Raw genomic sequence first — 21151 nt, 5'->3', positions numbered from 1 at the left:
CATGCGTCAACAATTAAGTGTTGAGATTTATTTTAGAAACAAAGGAAGAGATTGTTGATTTTGCGAGGATATTCGATCGTCTCTTGTTTACCTGACCCGAGGGAGATGGAAATACCAGGTGGAGAAAAATGGGTTTTTTCCACATTATAATTAACTGTATAATTAACTCCAGGATCTCACACTATTAATGCAATAAATTATTAACACTAATCGGCCGATAATGCATGGCCGATTAATCGGTAATCGGTAATTGGCCATTTTGCTTATCGGTGCATCCTTAATTAATATTACATATAAATCCTACATATTACTAAAGTATTTATAAAAAAGAACATTACTAAGATTCTGTATGGACTGGTACAAAAAGAAACTTGCTGAAAGGAAAGAGTACCTGTGCATTTGCATCCACTCAGAATACTTGCAAGAAATATATATTAACTGTGTGAAAAAAACTTGGATATTTTGTACCAAATTATTAAATAATATATTAACAGTCATTTCTAATTTAAAAAATTATATATAGTAGTCTATTATCCAAGTTAATGTGAATCCAGAATACTTTTAGAAACACTCATATAGTATAGAATGTTTTGTAAATTATTAAATAAAATAAATAAGGATGGATTAACATGTACAATGCACTGTTTTTAGGTTACATTTATTTACTGAACATAATGGCTTTTAAATTATACAATAAAACACTTAATTTTTTTTACAATTACATTTATTAAAACAAATATAAACTTATGATTATAATTAAGCTATCCTGATCTACTTTAGACATCATTGTTGTGTATAATGGTGTACTTTTGTACAAATCCCTTCCCTTTTTATTGTGTGTACAATAGTTCAAAAACCATCCTGAAATTAAAGAAATGATTTTCAAAAGTTTTGCAAATTCTAACTGATAGTTTATTTACATGACTAATAAGTAAAGTTATTAGTCATGTAAATAATGCAAGGCCATGCAGATAATAAATCAACCCCTTCCTCTCATGTACAATAATGTACCAGTTTTATAACTTTTTGCTACACCTTTCTTTTAAACTGTATATATAATTAATGGACAGTCCTTTTTGAGTATTGCATAATATCCAGCCAAGAGTCACAAATTAATTTTGTATTATTCTACATTCTCTTGCCATTATTGACAAAATAATCTTCCACAATACTCTTCAGATAATGCATAATCTTAGTTAAACAACAGGTTCTGTATAGCAGTTTCAATTAAATGGGTCTTGGTTAAATGGGAATCTATTCTATGAAATATTTTAATTTTTTATATTACATTTTATGCTATTTATTTAATGAATTTTATATATTACAGAAAATCTAAAAGGTTTTAAAGAATTTAAAACAAATTTGGCATTAGCTATAATTGAAAATTTTTCTTTATCCGTAGACACATTTTTCTTTATGAGGTAAGTTTTATGTCATTTTTAAAAGTTATTTTAAAATTATTAATTACATTAAAATATTTTCCAATTAGATATAAATGAGTTAAAATAACAAAGGTTATCTTTTAATAATGTCATAATTACTGATATCTAATCAGCTATGGACTCGCAAAAATTTTGGCATAGGAATATATACCAAATAATGGCCCATATATACATTGCTGGCCATATGATGGCCAAGACAGTTAAGGCATCAGCCTATTGCTCTGGGGATTTGGGATTTAATCTAGGAAGTTATAAACCCAGAAATTTTTCAACTGGGGATGGGGTTTAACATATTTAAAAAAAAGATCTTGTTCTAAGAGTGCAGCTATGCAGACATGAGTGAGTGAATTTTCCAAGCGAGCAAGAATAAGTGGAAAGAAGAGGTGATGATATTTCCCACTGTCTGTATCTTGCTCTCATTTATTATGACCACACAGATGAGAACGAGAAACAGAGTGCATATTTGCGACAGATCATCCCAAATATGTTGGGCCCCATTCTTCCCACACACCTGTTTCATTATGGATTTGAAAAAGACTCATGGTGCTACATGCAAATCAAAAACAGAAAAGAATCACGACAACCTACAGCCAAAAATGTGATCAGTTATTTTCAAATTTGAAGTTTCAAAAGTTTCATTGTTTCTAGCCAAATGTCAGTTTGCATGGGCCATTCATTTCAAGGTGATTTTTATCTGAATCCAGGGCCAGCCATTTTAAAATTTCAAGTAATAGTTTGTTTTTGCTGTGAGCAGGACATTTGTTCATATGTAACATACCACAGTGTCTTATAGCCTGAATTAGGATGCGACTATGCAGACACGAGCAAGCGAAAATATGTGGCGAGAAGAGGTGATGACATTTCACGTTCTCTGTTTCTTGTTCTTGTCTGTGTGGTCATAATAAACGAGAGTAAGATACAGAGAGTGTGAAACATCATCACCACTTATTTCCACAAATACTTGCTCACTCGGAAAATTTGTTCACTCACGTCTGCATAGCCACACCCTTAGAACAAGATCTTTTTATAAAATTTAATATAGTAGACAATACTTGTATTTTGTTTATTAATTTATTTTTCTTAAGTGAAATATAATGTATATTAAAATAAAGAATGACTACTGAGCAAATAGCCGACTAGAAAATTCCTGTCTTCCCAGTTGGCCAGTCCACTTCTTTTATACTTAAACAAAAAAATTTCACTGAATTTCTTATGTAGCATATTATAGTATAAGTTTTTAATGTGAATATGTGTAACAAATTAATGATCAGACAGTAATTAAAAAATATTTTATAACTCCTTGTTAAACTTTAAGACTTACTCTCCTATAGATACAACTCACACTCCAACAACATGATATATAATAATCACATCTAAGCTATAAAACAATTTGTAAGAATGATTTGAAGAGGAAAAAAGACTTGCACTTTAGTTCATATAAGTGAAGATTAATTTTTCTCATAAGTAGAGTTGATTGCATCTTTTCTACAGCACATTAATTATTTAATAAACATTTACTCCTGTTGAATGAATTAGCAAGTTTTTAAGATAAGAAGTTTGAGATCATCTCATCATCAGACTTCTAAATCAGACATTAATTTTTGAATTAAATTTAATAAGAAAGAAAACCAACTTTGAATGAGACTAAGACCTGTAACTTCTGTATACTTTGCAGATGTGTTATATCTTTTAAATTAATTGGTCTGGAAGTGATAATCAGATGGAGGAATGCATCTATTAATAAAAATTTTAACATTAAATCAAGGAAAAACTGTTCTATCCATAAATTAGCATCTATAATAGTCCCTATACTAGACCCAGTGATGCTTTTAATATTGTGATTCTTTCTATAATACTATATACTGTATATTACAATATAAATTCTAATTTGTACTAATGATAGATAACAGAATCATTTTACTTAATACAAATTATTTATTTATATTATTAGTATATCATAACATATTTTTTTCTAGAAATATAATGGTTACATTTATTTACTGAACATAATGGCTTTTAAATTNATAAATTAGCATCTATAATAGTCCCTATACTAGACCCAGTGATGCTTTTAATATTGTGATTCTTTCTATAATACTATATACTGTATATTACAATATAAATTCTAATTTGTACTAATGATAGATAACAGAATCATTTTACTTAATACAAATTATTTATTTATATTATTAGTATATCATAACATATTTTTTTCTAGAAATATAATGAATCAGTAAGATTTTATTTAATATATTTAAATTTATTTAGTGGTGTTTTAATGACATACTCAACATGGAAAATTTTAGAGAAAAATAATGGAAGATTGAATATTATGAAATTATTATTAAGAAGATATTGGAGGTAAAACTATTATTTAGAAATACAAAATTAAATTTTTTTATTTTGTTTGTTAATGATTGTATTAAATGATTATTAACATGATATCTTTATATGTACTGGTAATTTATTCTTTAAATTTATATTAATAAAACTCTAGTCTCTTTTAAAATTTCTGTTTGTTTATTATTATTAAATGTTTAAATTTACAACCATCATGATATTCACTTACTAATAATTAATATATAAATATGGTTTTTATCTTTTTTTATATCTATTGATATCTTAAATTTATAGAATGTTGTTTCACTTTGTTGTTTGATCAAAATCTGTTGGAACATAATTAATGTATATAACATACTTGGTGGTTCATTTTAATCAATTCACTGGAATAAGTCAAAAAACATACATCTTGCAAAGAAAATTCTTTAAAACAAAAATGTTAGATTTCAAAGAGGCCAGGAGATGATGATACAATCAATGAAAATTAGATCAACTTCATTTTCTTATGTGAGAACACCAATTTTTTATTATATATTATGATTCTTCATAAAAAAATAAGCTTTTATCTGGAACATTTTTTCTGAAAGATGTACTTATCAGATGTTATGAGATTTTATGAACATGATATGTGTTATTAAAAACTATGAGACATTCCCAACAGAGAACTGATTTATACATTCAAGAAAATGGAAATGTATTTGATCATCATTTTCAATAGGAGAAAATTGAGAGAGGCAAGGGAGAATCACATTAATTATGCACTCTACAGTTTCATTAACACAAAAAATATATTGAGAAAATTTAAGATTAGCTGAGCTTGAGGATAGGTTTGAAAAATCAATCTCTTTATCACAAGCTTGATGGCTTCAACACATTGTGGCACAAGTTTTTGTATCAGTTTATTATTTAAAGAAAAATATGATTTCATTAAATAATAATAGTTTCCTAAAGAATTTTTAAATGAATAATGAAATACGGTGGTTGTATAAAAGTTTAAACACACAAAATGGGTGGAACCCTTGGCATGCCAACAACTTTTTTCCTGCACAGAACCCAGAGCTCACCTTGAAAAATAAATATCCAATGTCTTTGCCAAGTTGTATTTTTTAACCAGTTAGAATACAATTTTATTGAGTAGGGTAATACTAAATAAAAATTCAGTAAAGAAATAGACACTATCAATAATAAGACATTGAATAATAATATGTTCCCAAAAATTTCTATTGGCATTTGAGAGAATTTTGCATCATAAATTTGGCAATTTTGATATGAACATTTATAAAGGTTGCCCATCCCTAGCTTTATAGCTTCTGATAAGTAATCTTTTGAAAAAATATATTCAGATAAAAGTTTGTTTTTTTATGAAGAATCATAATATGCAATAAAAAATGGAAGTTCCCATTTAAGAAAATGAAGTTGACTCCATTTTTTACTGTTTGTATAACCATCTATGATGAAACTGATAGCACTCTGTCTTGTGTGACTCTAGGATAATAATCAAAATGCTCCTCCAGTGTTTTAATGTAGCAGAATCTTTCTATCTATCAACAATGTCAGGGCAGGGTAATGTGCTCGTTTAATCAAGGCTTTGAAAGTGGTTCCTTTGAAATCTAACATTTTTGTTTAAGGAATTTTATACAGGATGCATATTTTCTGAATTATTTCAGTAGATTGATTAAAATGAACCACTTTGTATATATTATTTTATTAAACTTATAATTAGGATCACTGAATTTTGAAATTATCTTCAACTTTCAGAAATTTAAAACAATAACAAAATATGTTAAATAATATTAGAAACATTCTTTTTTTAGATATACATTAATTAAAATTATTAGTTAATTTTTTTATCACATAAAATCTTTTGTTAAGAGAGAATAGAACTGAAGAAATATGACAATAGTTAAGAGTCCTTAGATTATAAAATACTATCAGTTTAAAATTAAAGGTGGTAAAATTTTGTTCTATTAACTTAAAATGGCATAAATTTATTCATTGATTCAATTTATATTTTAATTGAAACTCTAAAATAAATTAATGCAGTTTATTTATATGCTATTTCTGTTTATATTTTTTAATATATAGTATGTTTTTGTTTCAATATTGCATCATAATGTCTATATTTCATTTAAAAAAAAAAAGAATTCAAATTTTATTTCAATTTAATACTTAAATACTTCAAGTACATAATGCATATAACCGAAATATAGCAAAATGGACAAATGTGACAAAGTTCATTCTTATACAAATAATGATAATTATCAGACACATATCCAGGGGAGTGCTTATGGTATTGCAGTGCCAACTTGATACCAAAAGCAATCAGTTTACTTTAAAGACAGGTCCACATTAGTAATCGTTTGCATTGTGCATTGAATGTAGAATTCGGCACAAATTGCCCAAATCTGAATTTATTTCCATATAAATTTTTGCATTATGTACTATATATCGGCACTCAAGCCAAGCGTGGTAACTTGTTCATTCTTGTTTTAATACTTTTAATTGACAGATATTAAAAGGCTGCTGCATGTTTTTTGCCATTGTTTAGTTTTCTAAATTATGATGATAGAGTTAAATAAACAGAATGTGATTGATATAAGAGTAAGAAAAACATAATCTACTCTAGGATCCTAAAGACAAGTGGGAACAAAGGTTTTTTAACATGCAAAAAAGAAGAAAGTACAAAATAATGAAAGCAGCACATTTTTTTTCATGATTAATTAATTTAGATGTAGTCACTCAGTAACATAAACACCAATTCTGTCACTGGCATGGAAAACTAAACATCTGTGTGTTGAAATCTTGCAAGCATCCACATTTAGATATGAATATGGTTCAAATCCCTTTGTTGTCACTCCAAAAATCAACAGCAAAACGGATTACATGCATTGAATATGGTGGAAATTCTTGTGTGCACTCATATTCAATGCATGTGTCGACACATGCAAAATTGCAGGTCAATAATACATTTTGTTTGACTTCAATTAGATAAGATTTGGTAACTAAAATAATTCTTAGATAATTGAGTAACATTTTCTGAAAAACAGGTGCCACAAGCCTTAGTCCTTCTGAATCTGCCTTGAACATCACCCATGCTCTCAAAATCCTAGATATGCCACTGAAAATATTTACTGGAGTTATAATTTACATCTTTCATAATGAAACCAAATCCAGTTTCTTAAAATAATAACAAAACCTTTGCTTTATTGGAACTCACTCACATTGAATGATAGTTAGTCAATGAAACTATTATTCAGTGTGAGTGAACTCCAATAAAACAGATATTTTTGTTATTAATACTAGTTATATAATAATATTTTAGTATAAATTGATATAAGTTCTAATTTCTTAATAATTAATTATATGTAATACTTATAAATTTTATTTTGATTAGATTAACTCCAAGTCTTGTAGTTGCTATGACAATTCCATTTATTATACCCCTTATGGGATCTGGTCCATTGTGGAATATTGGAATGCAACAAGGAATTGATTCTTGCAAAAATCGTTGGTGGGCAAATCTTCTGTACATCCAAAATATTTGGAAGTTTAATGAAATAGTATGTTTATTCTATTTATTTAAATTTCATATATTTTTTAGAGATTTGAATAATTTATTAATAGAATTTTGTTTTGAAGTTATATGCAGACTGTACACTAAAAACATCATTTATCTTAAATGCTACTGTATTATAATAATTTATAGAAAGAATTATTAACTCATTATCATTGATAATACAATAATTTCTAATTAATTGATTTAATATAAATTAAAAAATTCTGTATGCAAGTAAAGGCATTTAGGAGAAATTAGAATGCCAATATATACAAGATGGTCATAGTCTGGACACATGTTGTGTTAATGCACTTTATTTATTGCAGTATTACACAGCACATTGAACATATATATTGTTAATGAGAGAAAGCATATATAAGAACATCAAAACCTGATTCATAGTTAAAGCCAAATGAAGTTCTGAAAGCGAAGATTGCCCGGAGGTTTTCAGAGTGAGTTGAGGATTCAAGTCCTGCATCTTCAGGCCAATTCTCTTCTTCCAGAAAATTTTAAAAATTAAATTTATTATAATTATTAAATCCAGCATGAAATGGCAGTATAGATGACTACTCCTAAACAAATTATTTAGCATTTAATTAATTATATAGCCATATTATAGCCTGTTAATTCAGCAGTTCATTTGGCTTTGCGAGACAATATACTGAATATATCAATAAAACCATTTATTTTGTATTTTCATCCATGTTTCCAGAGTTTATGAGCATCCTTTAAATGCTGACATAAGAAGTGATGTATCACTTCTAATATCTACATTTAAAGCATATCATTTTCTGGTTAATTTTATCTTTTCAGAATTGTCACCAAATTCTAAAATAGGCTGAGTGAGCTCTAAAATCATTAAAACATAAATCTAATACTCTTAAATCCCAAACTCATTTTTTTCATTTTTAACTTTCTAAATTTTAACAATAAAAATAAAATAACTGTCAATTTTTGTCATTCATCAATGTTTAAGTGGCATTGATGAATGACAAAAATAATAATAGCATCAAATGTCTGCCATTTCACTTGATATACTGAAAAAGTTGGAATTGTTCAAGTAGTCCTGTGCTACAGGAACTATTCCAATTTCCCAATACATAAATTGATTGAATGAAGTAATTGATAAACTGATTAGAAATTTTTCAATTTACTGTATATCTATTCTTTTTTGATGGATAATATATATTATAACATTCTAAAATAATTATAACTTATTTAGTTTATTGTATTAAACTACTACATAAAATAAGCAAATAAAGTTTGATGACCAGACAGCCAAAGTAGTTAAGTCATCAACCAATTCCTTCAGAGATTTGGGATGAAATCTGGATAAGCAATCCCAGGAATTTTTTGTGGATGGTCCATCTCAGATATGTTAAACCCTATCCTTTATTATCTAGTTGCCCCTATTGTGAGTCTGGCCAAACTCAAGATGGGTATGGAAAATGCCATGTTTTAAACAAAACATACAAACCTTATTGCACTTTGCATGTAGTTTTCAGGGCAGAAAGAGTCATAGAGTGTCCAGAATGAGACTGATATATTGTAAATCACTGTCAAAATTCAATGCATAAAGATCTCACAGTTGATCTTCCTCATGCAATGGCACGAGAAAAGAGTACCTGTGTAAGTTTATCCTAGAATTGAGGCAATTAGAGAGAGTATATAGTTGCAGCACTGCAGTCATAATTGTCAAAATGATGTTGGCTCAAAAGAAAGTGCAAACTATGTGGTGTTGTATGCTCAGACAAATTCTCTTGTGCAAGTGCAGTGAAACTTTTATATGTTGTGAAAGGTCCTCCATTATGAAACAGCATCAAGGCATGAAAGAAATAGTTTCTGTCCATTGGATGTGTGCTGAAAAATTTCAGAGGTGGGAAACTCCAATTATCAGATGAAAACGTGAGAAAATTGGGGAGGCTTTCTAAAGCTCATAGAAGTCCACTTGTCAGGAAGCTTGGCAACTTGGAGTTCTCTGCTCAACTGTTCACAATTGGTTATGCTATTCTCTTTGCAACAGATGGAGTATATATGGAGATTTTTAAAAGTTTGTTTTTACACAAAATTATAAAATCTCAAAAGAAGTATAAGTTGAACTGTATCCATTTTTGCAATAAAAACTTGGTGAGTTTGTCTTCTTTGAATTGCATACTTTACTTTTATTGTAGTTCTTAATCTTATTTATAGCCCTTGCAAATGTATCAGTCTCAATCCGGACTCTCTGTATTTTAATTTCAAATTCATATTAAAATATAATTAGGAAAAATAAAAATCAGAATTTAATACATGAAAATATAAAAACATATATGCATTTTAGTGTCTTCCACATTCCTGGTATCTTGCCTCATTAATGCAGTGCCACTTAATAGGAATTCTCTTATTATTAATTGGTTTCAGGTAAGCTAACTTTTATGAATTTTGAAGAATTAAACTATATAAAATAATATATCGTCAGTTGGTGATCAAAACCTTTTATCTGCATTTTCTAGAATTTTACAGGCGGGCTTAAAAAACATTGTTTCAAGGGAGCAGAATTTTGAGTATGAGGTGGTGAGTTTCTGATAATGTTAGAGACAGTGCTCAGAAGGTACAAACCACTTACAAAGTTTTGGCAATATATAGAAATTGACTTTACAACATATTAAGGTATTGACTCATTGGAGATATGAGGTTTTGATCACCAATCAATGATCTCAAGAACAAGAGAAATTTATATATTTTTCTATATGTTTATAATGAAAGTAGCATAAGAAATTGTTAATAGTTTTTTCATATATAGAGTGCTCAAAAAATACATAGATGAACTTAGAGCAATAGTAGCGGAAATAATTAAAAGCATTGTTAATTGTAAAACAAGGGGATAATTTGCATTACTTTATGAGATACAGAAGCTCACATATTAATTGAAAGTAGCCAATTTTCATAACTCCAGTGTTTCACTGAGAAGACAAAATTTTTAATGACTAAGTTTCTCTCTTTCTTTTCCCTGTGAATTATTGACTGGTATCAACCAAATAAATATTGTTAGGCTATGAAGAGTGACAATTTATTTTCAATAAAAATAAATTGCTAGCATTTCATTAATTATGGATATGATTTTCTGTTATGATAGTGCTAATGGAAACAGTAGAGAAGCATAGTGGTCATCAATGATTTCTTAACCAAAGATGTTACCTTCATTCAATCTTTGCCTCAGTTCATCATTGTGAGAAAATAAATGTGTAGATAACAGAATGAATACTGGATGCTTTAGAACAGTTTAAACATCATGACGTGAAGTAGCATTGTATTAATAGTAACTCGAAAATTATTCCTTTATTAGCGCTAGGGCAATTGCTAATGTCTTCCAAATGTTTCAAGATATACCATGGAATATCATCTGCAAGAACAATTTTTACCTACATCATTTCATATATGTACAAGCACTTTGCCTTAAAGATTATCATGCATGAATTGAATTTATTTGTTGGTTTCTTCATTAAAGCAGACTATACCCAGAATTTCCTAAAATTTATGTTTACTGAGAAAGCCTCTTTCACTTAAGAGACCTGTACAATGCAAACAATAGTCATATTTTGGCATAGAAAAACTCACATATAACATTTAACCAGTGCCGGCCCAAGGCAAGTTTTAGGATGGAGCGAGATCCTATTATGGCGCCCCCTTGGTTGCCCCTAATTTATACCTTTTAATTTTCTTTACCACTGAGGAGCCCTCTAGGGCTTAGCGCCTGGAGCGGCTGCTCCATTCGCTCTATGGTAGGGCCGGCTCTGCATTTAACCATAAACATGAACAATATTTTGCAATCATCCTATGAGTTGGAATTCGGAATGATTTTCTAATTGGGCCCTATCTGTTATCTCCTCAGCTACAAGCAGCTACGTTTGCTATATTTTACTAAATTTTCTCCAAAGAAAAATGTTTGAAGTCAACACCGCACACAGGGACACCTAATTCAAACTTGCCAAGGTCGTCACGAACTTATAATGCATCACCGTGGCTTCGGCTTTTGAGCAATTCAGATAAATTTTGCATTGTTACTCTCTACAAACCTCCAAAAATATACTGCACTTTCAAACTTGGACTCTTGCTCCTCGTTGATTTCATTCGCACAAATTGCCAAACCGGTTTGGACCAAATTTTTCATAGTTACTCTCTGCCATCCTGCAGGAAACACATGCTACCTTGTAACAAATACAACTCAATCCTCTCCCTGAGTTCCCAGGTAACGCTGGCCATTCTTTGCTAGTAGCTTATAGAAATGTAAACCAAAAAAAGTCCTCATAAGATTTAAAGAAAATAAACCACACGTGATATAGTAACTCAAAATTACAATTTTAATGAAATTTAGGATAAGTAAATAACCCTTCTGAAAGAACAAATTGGATATTCGTAATTCTAAGGAGCGGTCTCATTTTTCGGACATCATCCTGACAAATTCGGCGTAATTAATCAACCCGTCGTTATTGATGTCTGCCTCACGAATCATTTCTTCGGTCTCTTCGGCCGTCAACTTTTCGCCCAGATTCATCATGGCGTCGCGAAGTTCTTCGATATGGATGTAACCGTCGCCATCTTTGTCGAAGACCCTGAAGGCCTCGATGATCTCGTTTTCGTCGTCGGCCTCCTTCATCTTCTTGGCCATCAGATTCAGGAACTCGGCAAATTCGATGCTGCCGCTTCCGTCGGTGTCCACCTCTTTGATCATGTCGTGCAATTCGGCTTGGGTGGGAGTTTGGCCCAGNTCCCATCATGATATTCACTTACTAATAATTAATATATAAATATGGTTTTTATCTTTTTTTATATCTATTGATATCTTAAATTTATAGAATGTTGTTTCACTTTGTTGTTTGATCAAAATCTGTTGGAACATAATTAATGTATATAACATACTTGGTGGTTCATTTTAATCAATTCACTGGAATAAGTCAAAAAACATACATCTTGCAAAGAAAATTCTTTAAAACAAAAATGTTAGATTTCAAAGAGGCCAGGAGATGATGATACAATCAATGAAAATTAGATCAACTTCATTTTCTTATGTGAGAACACCAATTTTTTATTATATATTATGATTCTTCATAAAAAAATAAGCTTTTATCTGGAACATTTTTTCTGAAAGATGTACTTATCAGATGTTATGAGATTTTATGAACATGATATGTGTTATTAAAAACTATGAGACATTCCCAACAGAGAACTGATTTATACATTCAAGAAAATGGAAATGTATTTGATCATCATTTTCAATAGGAGAAAATTGAGAGAGGCAAGGGAGAATCACATTAATTATGCACTCTACAGTTTCATTAACACAAAAAATATATTGAGAAAATTTAAGATTAGCTGAGCTTGAGGATAGGTTTGAAAAATCAATCTCTTTATCACAAGCTTGATGGCTTCAACACATTGTGGCACAAGTTTTTGTATCAGTTTATTATTTAAAGAAAAATATGATTTCATTAAATAATAATAGTTTCCTAAAGAATTTTTAAATGAATAATGAAATACGGTGGTTGTATAAAAGTTTAAACACACAAAATGGGTGGAACCCTTGGCATGCCAACAACTTTTTTCCTGCACAGAACCCAGAGCTCACCTTGAAAAATAAATATCCAATGTCTTTGCCAAGTTGTATTTTTTAACCAGTTAGAATACAATTTTATTGAGTAGGGTAATACTAAATAAAAATTCAGTAAAGAAATAGACACTATCAATAATAAGACATTGAATAATAATATGTTCCCAAAAATTTCTATTGGCATTTGAGAGAATTTTGCATCATAAATTTGGCAATTTTGATATGAACATTTATAAAGGTTGCCCATCCCTAGCTTTATAGCTTCTGATAAGTAATCTTTTGAAAAAATATATTCAGATAAAAGTTTGTTTTTTTATGAAGAATCATAATATGCAATAAAAAATGGAAGTTCCCATTTAAGAAAATGAAGTTGACTCCATTTTTTACTGTTTGTATAACCATCTATGATGAAACTGATAGCACTCTGTCTTGTGTGACTCTAGGATAATAATCAAAATGCTCCTCCAGTGTTTTAATGTAGCAGAATCTTTCTATCTATCAACAATGTCAGGGCAGGGTAATGTGCTCGTTTAATCAAGGCTTTGAAAGTGGTTCCTTTGAAATCTAACATTTTTGTTTAAGGAATTTTATACAGGATGCATATTTTCTGAATTATTTCAGTAGATTGATTAAAATGAACCACTTTGTATATATTATTTTATTAAACTTATAATTAGGATCACTGAATTTTGAAATTATCTTCAACTTTCAGAAATTTAAAACAATAACAAAATATGTTAAATAATATTAGAAACATTCTTTTTTTAGATATACATTAATTAAAATTATTAGTTAATTTTTTTATCACATAAAATCTTTTGTTAAGAGAGAATAGAACTGAAGAAATATGACAATAGTTAAGAGTCCTTAGATTATAAAATACTATCAGTTTAAAATTAAAGGTGGTAAAATTTTGTTCTATTAACTTAAAATGGCATAAATTTATTCATTGATTCAATTTATATTTTAATTGAAACTCTAAAATAAATTAATGCAGTTTATTTATATCCTATTTCTGTTTATATTTTTTAATATATAGTATGTTTTTGTTTCAATATTGCATCATAATGTCTATATTTCATTTAAAAAAAAAAAGAATTCAAATTTTATTTCAATTTAATACTTAAATACTTCAAGTACATAATGCATATAACCGAAATATAGCAAAATGGACAAATGTGACAAAGTTCATTCTTATACAAATAATGATAATTATCAGACACATATCCAGGGGAGTGCTTATGGTATTGCAGTGCCAACTTGATACCAAAAGCAATCAGTTTACTTTAAAGACAGGTCCACATTAGTAATCGTTTGCATTGTGCATTGAATGTAGAATTCGGCACAAATTGCCCAAATCTGAATTTATTTCCATATAAATTTTTGCATTATGTACTATATATCGGCACTCAAGCCAAGCGTGGTAACTTGTTCATTCTTGTTTTAATACTTTTAATTGACAGATATTAAAAGGCTGCTGCATGTTTTTTGCCATTGTTTAGTTTTCTAAATTATGATGATAGAGTTAAATAAACAGAATGTGATTGATATAAGAGTAAGAAAAACATAATCTACTCTAGGATCCTAAAGACAAGTGGGAACAAAGGTTTTTTAACATGCAAAAAAGAAGAAAGTACAAAATAATGAAAGCAGCACATTTTTTTTCATGATTAATTAATTTAGATGTAGTCACTCAGTAACATAAACACCAATTCTGTCACTGGCATGGAAAACTAAACATCTGTGTGTTGAAATCTTGCAAGCATCCACATTTAGATATGAATATGGTTCAAATCCCTTTGTTGTCACTCCAAAAATCAACAGCAAAACGGATTACATGCATTGAATATGGTGGAAATTCTTGTGTGCACTCATATGCAGTGCATGTGTCGACACATGCAAAATTGCAGGTCAATAATACATTTTGTTTGACTTCAATTAGATAAGATTTGGTAACTAAAATAATTCTTAGATAATTGAGTAACATTTTCTGAAAAACAGGTGCCACAAGCCTTTGTCCTCCTGAATCTGCCTTGAACATCACCCATGCTCTCAAAATCCTAGATATGCCACTGAAAATATTTACTGGAGTTATAATTTACATCTTTCATAATGAAACCAAATCCAGTTTCTTAAAATAATAACAAAATCTTTGCTTTATTAGAACTCACTTACATTGAATGATAGTTAGTCAATGAAACTATTATTCAGTGTGAGTGAACTCCAATAAAACAGATATTTTTGTTATTAATACTAGTTTTATAATAATATTTTAGTATAAATTGATATAAGTTCTAATTTCTTAATAATTAATTATATGTAATACTTATAAATTTTATTTTGATTAGATTAACTCCAAGTCTTGTAGTTGCTATGACAATTCCATTTATTATACCCCTTATGGGATCTGGTCCATTGTGGAATATTGGAATGCAACAAGGAATTGATTCTTGCAAAAATCGTTGGTGGGCAAATCTTCTGTACATCCAAAATATTTGGAAGTTTAATGAAATAGTATGTTTATTCTATTTATTTAAATGTCATATATTTTTTAGAGATATGAATAATTTATTAATAGAATTTTGTTTTGAAGTTATATGCAGACTGTACACTAAAAACATCATTTATCTTAAATGCTACTGTATTATAATAATTTATAGAAAGAATTATTAACTCATTATCATTGATAATACAATAATTTCTAATTAATTGATTTAATATAAATTAAAAAATTCTGTATGCAAGTAAAGGCATTTAGGAGAAATTAGAATGCCAATATATACAAGATGGTCATAGTCTGGACACATGTTGTGTTAATGCACTTTATTTATTGCAGTATTACACAGCACATTGAACATATATATTGTTAATGAGAGAAAGCATATATAAGAACATCAAAACCTGATTCATAGTTAAAGCCAAATGAAGTTCTGAAAGCGAAGATTGCCCGGAGGTTTTCAGAGTGAGTTGAGGATTCAAGTCCTGCATCTTCAGGCCAATTCTCTTCTTCCAGAAAATTTTAAAAATTAAATTTATTATAATTATTAAATCCAGCATGAAATGGCAGTATAGATGACTACTCCTAAACAAATTATTTAGCATTTAATTAATTATATAGCAATATTATAGCCTGTTAATTCAGCAGTTCATTTGGCTTTGCGAGACAATATACTGAATATATCAATAAAACCATTTATTTTGTATTTTCATCCACGTTTCCAGAGTTTATGAGCATCCTTTAAATGCTGACATAAGAAGTGATGTATCACTTCTAATATCTACATTTAAAGCATATCATTTTCTGGTTAATTTTATCTTTTCAGAATTGTCACCAAATTCTAAAATAGGCTGAGTGAGCTCTAAAATCATTAAAACATAAATCTAATACTCTTAAATCCCAAACTCATTTTTTTCATTTTTAACTTTCTAAATTTTAACAATAAAAATAAAATAACTGTCAATTTTTGTCATTCATCAATGTTTAAGTGGCATTGATGAATGACAAAAATAAAAATAGCATCAAATGTCTGCCATTTCACTTGATATACTGAAAAAGTTGGAATTGTTCAAGTAGTCCTGTGCTACAGGAACTATTCCAATTTCCCAATACATAAATTGATTGAATGAAGTAATTGATAAACTGATTAGAAATTTTTCAATTTACTGTATATCTATTCTTTTTTGATGGATAATATATATTATAACATGCTAAAATAATTATAACTTATTTAGTTTATTGTATTAAACTAATTCATAAAATAAGCAAATAAAGTTTGATGACCAGACAGCCAAAGTAGTTAAGTCACCAACCTATTGCTTGGGATGAAATCTGGATAAGCAATCCCAGGAATTTTTTGTGGATGGTCCATCTCAGATATGTTAAACCCTATCCTTTATTATCTAGTTGCCCCTATTGTGAGTCTGGCCAAACTCAAGATGGGTATGGAAAATGCCATGTTTTAAACAAAACATACAAACCTTATTGCACTTTGCATGTAGTTTTCAGGGCAGAAAGAGTCATAGAGTGTCCAGAATGAGACTGATATATTGTAAATCACTGTCAAAATTCAATGCATAAAGATCTCACAGTTGATCTTCCTCATGCAATGGCACGAGAAAAGAGTACCTGTGTAAGTTTATCCTAGAATTGAGGCAATTAGAGAGAGTATATAGTTGCAGCACTGCAGTCATAATTGTCAAAATGATGTTGGCTCAAAAGAAAGTGCAAACTATGTGGTGTTGTATGCTCAGACAAATTCTCTTGTGCAAGTGCAGTGAAACTTTTATATGTTGTGAAAGGTCCTCCATTATGAAACAGCATCAAGGCATGAAAGAAATAGTTTCTGTCCATTGGATGTGTGCTGAAAAATTTCAGAGGTGGGAAACTCCAATTATCAGATGAAAACGTGAGAAAATTGGGGAGGCTTTCTAAAGCTCATAGAAGTCCACTTGTCAGGAAGCTTGGCAACTTGGAGTTCTCTGCTCAACTGTTCACAATTGGTTATGCTATTCTCTTTGCAACAGATGGAGTATATATGGAGATTTTTAAAAGTTTGTTTTTACACAAAATTATAAAATCTCAAAAGAAGTATAAGTTGAACTGTATCCATTTTTGCAATAAAAACTTGGTGAGTTTGTCTTCTTTGAATTGCATACTTTACTTTTATTGTAGTTCTTAATCTTATTTATAGCCCTTGCAAATGTATCAGTCTCAATCCGGACTCTCTGTATTTTAATTTCAAATTCATATTAAAATATAATTAGGAAAAATAAAAATCAGAATTTAATACATGAAAATATAAAAACATATATGCATTTTAGTGTCTTCCACATTCCTGGTATCTTGCCTCATTAATGCAGTGCCACTTAATAGGAATTCTCTTATTATTAATTGGTTTCAGGTAAGCTAACTTTTATGAATTTTGAAGAATTAAACTATATAAAATAATATATCGTCAGTTGGTGATCAAAACCTTTTATCTGCATTTTCTAGAATTTTACAGGCGGGCTTAAAAAACATTGTTTCAAGGGAGCAGAATTTTGAGTATGAGGTGGTGAGTTTCTGATAATGTTAGAGACAGTGCTCAGAAGGTACAAACCACTTACAAAGTTTTGGCAATATATAGAAATTGACTTTACAACATATTAAGGTATTGACTCATTGGAGATATGAGGTTTTGATCACCAATCAATGATCTCAAGAACAAGAGAAATTTATATATTTTTCTATATGTTTATAATGAAAGTAGCATAAGAAATTGTTAATAGTTTTTTCATATATAGAGTGCTCAAAAAATACATAGATGAACTTAGAGCAATAGTAGCGGAAATAATTAAAAGCATTGTTAATTGTAAAACAAGGGGATAATTTGCATTACTTTATGAGATACAGAAGCTCACATATTAATTGAAAGTAGCCAATTTTCATAACTCCAGTGTTTCACTGAGAAGACAAAATTTTTAATGACTAAGTTTCTCTCTTTCTTTTCCCTGTGAATTATTGACTGGTATCAACCAAATAAATATTGTTAGGCTATGAAGAGTGACAATTTATTTTCAATAAAAATAAATTGCTAGCATTTCATTAATTATGGATATGATTTTCTGTTATGATAGTGCTAATGGAAACAGTAGAGAAGCATAGTGGTCATCAATGATTTCTTAACCAAAGATGTTACCTTCATTCAATCTTTGCCTCAGTTCATCATTGTGAGAAAATAAATGTGTAGATAACAGAATGAATACTGGATGCTTTAGAACAGTTTAAACATCATGACGTGAAGTAGCATTGTATTAATAGTAACTCGAAAATTATTCCTTTATTAGCGCTAGGGCAATTGCTAATGTCTTCCAAATGTTTCAAGATATACCATGGAATATCATCTGCAAGAACAATTTTTACCTACATCATTTCATATATGTACAAGCACTTTGCCTTAAAGATTATCATGCATGAATTGAATTTATTTGTTGGTTTCTTCATTAAAGCAGACTATACCCAGAATTTCCTAAAATTTATGTTTACTGAGAAAGCCTCTTTCACTTAAGAGACCTGTACAATGCAAACAATAGTCATATTTTGGCATAGAAAAACTCACATATAACATTTAACCAGTGCCGGCCCAAGGCAAGTTTTAGGATGGAGCGAGATCCTATTATGGCGCCCCCTTGGTTGCCCCTAATTTATACCTTTTAATTTTCTTTACCACTGAGGAGCCCTCTAGGGCTTAGCGCCTGGAGCGGCTGCTCCATTCGCTCTATGGTAGGGCCGGCTCTGCATTTAACCATAAACATGAACAATATTTTGCAATCATCCTATGAGTTGGAATTCGGAATGATTTTCTAATTGGGCCCTATCTGTTATCTCCTCAGCTACAAGCAGCTACGTTTGCTATATTTTACTAAATTTTCTCCAAAGAAAAATGTTTGAAGTCAACACCGCACACAGGGACACCTAATTCAAACTTGCCCAGGTCGTCACGAACTTATAATGCATCACCGTGGCTTCGGCTTTTGAGCAATTCAGATAAATTTTGCATTGTTACTCTCTACAAACCTCCAAAAATATACTGCACTTTCAAACTCGGACTCTCGCTCCTCGTTGATTTCATTCGCACAAATTGCCAAACCGGTTTGGACCAAATTTTTCATAGTTACTCTCTGCCATCCTGCAGGAAACACATGCTACCTTGTAACAAATACAACTCAATCCTCTCCCTGAGTTCCCAGGTAACGCTGGCCATTCTTTGCTAGTAGCTTATAGAAATGTAAACCAAAAAAAGTCCTCATAACATTTAAAGAAAATAAACCACACGTGATATAGTAACTCAAAATTACAATTTTAATGAAATTTAGGATAAGTAAATAACCCTTCTGAAAGAACAAATTGGATATTCGTAATTCTAAGGAGCGGTCTCATTTTTCGGACATCATCCTGACAAATTCGGCGTAATTAATCAACCCGTCGTTATTGATGTCTGCCTCACGAATCATTTCTTCGGTCTCTTCGGCCGTCAACTTTTCGCCCAGATTCATCATGGCGTCGCGAAGTTCTTCGATATGGATGTAACCGTCGCCATCTTTGTCGAAGACCCTGAAGGCCTCGATGATCTCGTTTTCGTCGTCGGCCTCCTTCATCTTCTTGGCCATCAGATTCAGGAACTCGGCAAATTCGATGCTGCCGCTTCCGTCGGTGTCCACCTCTTTGATCATGTCGTGCAATTCGGCTTGGGTGGGAGTTTGGCCCAGAGATCTCATGACGGTGCCCAGTTCTTCGGTGGTGATGTGCCCGTCGCCGTCTTTGTCGAACAGAGAAAACGCCTCTCTGAATTCGGCGATCTGTTCCTCGGTTAATTCGTTGGCCATCGTTTTATGCCGATTCGAATAATATGGTTTTATTTATTATCACTCGATATAACGAGATTTGTTGCCAGTTACGTACGCTCGTTTGAAAAGATCAAAATTCTTTTTTATTATGGCGCCAGTAGTACTTTCGTTAAACCGTTAATTAAGCAAAATAAAAAAAAACCGTTGCTTAAATTCTATGGATGCTCATGTGCTTCCAACAGCGTGGAAATATATCAATATAATAGAAAATAGAATGGGACTTAACCACAAATGATACATTTACGGGTTTTTTAACTTAGTTTACTATTTTTTCATTTATTTTAAATTATTTCTTAAATTTAAAAATGTTATAAATTCGAAATATATAAATGTTCCATTTTGGAACATTTATATTGCGTTCTAAAATCTGAGAATGGTCTTTATCAGTGTTTTTACACAATTAATTTAAATTCTGGACGAGTCCATTTTCGAATCGAACCTCCTGTGGGGCGTGGGCCCCACGTTGAGAAACGCTGATCTATATAGGAAATAGGTTGAAAATGTTAGTGAAATACCTTGTAAAAAGGTTGCTTAACAAAAATTTAGGTGGTTTGGTGAATTTATGGGTTTAGTTTATCTACTGAGAATGCTGTGGATAATGTACTTAACAAAAGTATTTTTTCTTCGTTTCTTTTAAATCGCGCGTAAAATTGACATCGAATGCACACGAATTTTGTCGTAATTACTGTGTATTTAATATACTGCGTTCCTTATTTATGGCAGAAATTTCTATCGGAAGTATGGCTGGCGCCATTGTAAAAAAAATGGGTTTTGATCATCTAAAACGAGCGCGTGCATCGCAACAAATACGTAACTCGCGACAATAAATAAATTTCCATT

At 30.2% G+C, this 21151-nt stretch overlaps 3 protein-coding genes across 5 annotated transcripts in view; 2 read left to right on the top strand and 1 right to left on the bottom strand.

Annotated features, from left to right (window-relative positions):
- LOC111635709 (nose resistant to fluoxetine protein 6-like) overlaps positions 1 to 21151 on the top strand; it is a 37208-nt gene that overhangs the window by 5052 nt on the left and 11005 nt on the right. The window contains exons 5-8 of the mRNA XM_023380755.1: positions 1328 to 1421; positions 3711 to 3803; positions 7177 to 7342; positions 9659 to 9738. Of these exons, the coding sequence (XP_023236523.1) occupies positions 1328 to 1421; positions 3711 to 3803; positions 7177 to 7342; positions 9659 to 9738 (433 nt within the window). The remainder of the gene's footprint in view (positions 1 to 1327; positions 1422 to 3710; positions 3804 to 7176; positions 7343 to 9658; positions 9739 to 21151) is intronic.
- On the bottom strand, positions 11658 to 21134 carry LOC111635706 (calmodulin-like). Of its 3 annotated transcripts, none has more exons than XM_023380752.1 (2): positions 20063 to 21134; positions 11658 to 11974 (listed from the first exon to the last, which is right to left on the bottom strand). In XM_023380752.1, exons 1-2 carry the CDS (start codon positions 20288 to 20290, stop codon positions 11753 to 11755), a joined length of 450 nt encoding a protein of 149 aa, XP_023236520.1. In that variant the 5' UTR covers positions 20291 to 21134; the 3' UTR covers positions 11658 to 11752. The 3 variants fall into 3 exon arrangements, with proteins under 3 accessions (XP_023236520.1, XP_023236519.1, XP_023236518.1); XM_023380751.1 differs by having other exon boundaries at positions 11658 to 11998; positions 20087 to 21132; XM_023380750.1 differs by lacking the exon at positions 11658 to 11974 and having other exon boundaries at positions 19746 to 21124.
- On the top strand, positions 15264 to 18337 carry LOC111635707 (O-acyltransferase like protein-like). Its single transcript, XM_023380753.1, has 3 exons — positions 15264 to 15439; positions 17747 to 17826; positions 17919 to 18337. Exons 1-3 carry the CDS (start codon positions 15299 to 15301, stop codon positions 17989 to 17991), a joined length of 294 nt encoding a protein of 97 aa, XP_023236521.1. The 5' UTR covers positions 15264 to 15298; the 3' UTR covers positions 17992 to 18337.

The sequence above is a fragment of the Centruroides sculpturatus genome, unplaced genomic scaffold (genome assembly GCF_000671375.1).
Source record: "Centruroides sculpturatus isolate CEXI.00-Female unplaced genomic scaffold, Cexi_2.0 scaffold1028, whole genome shotgun sequence".
Lineage (NCBI taxonomy): Eukaryota > Metazoa > Arthropoda > Arachnida > Scorpiones > Buthidae > Centruroides > Centruroides sculpturatus.
Note: the sequence above shows the minus strand (reverse complement) of the source record. Positions and strands in the feature narration are given on the sequence as shown.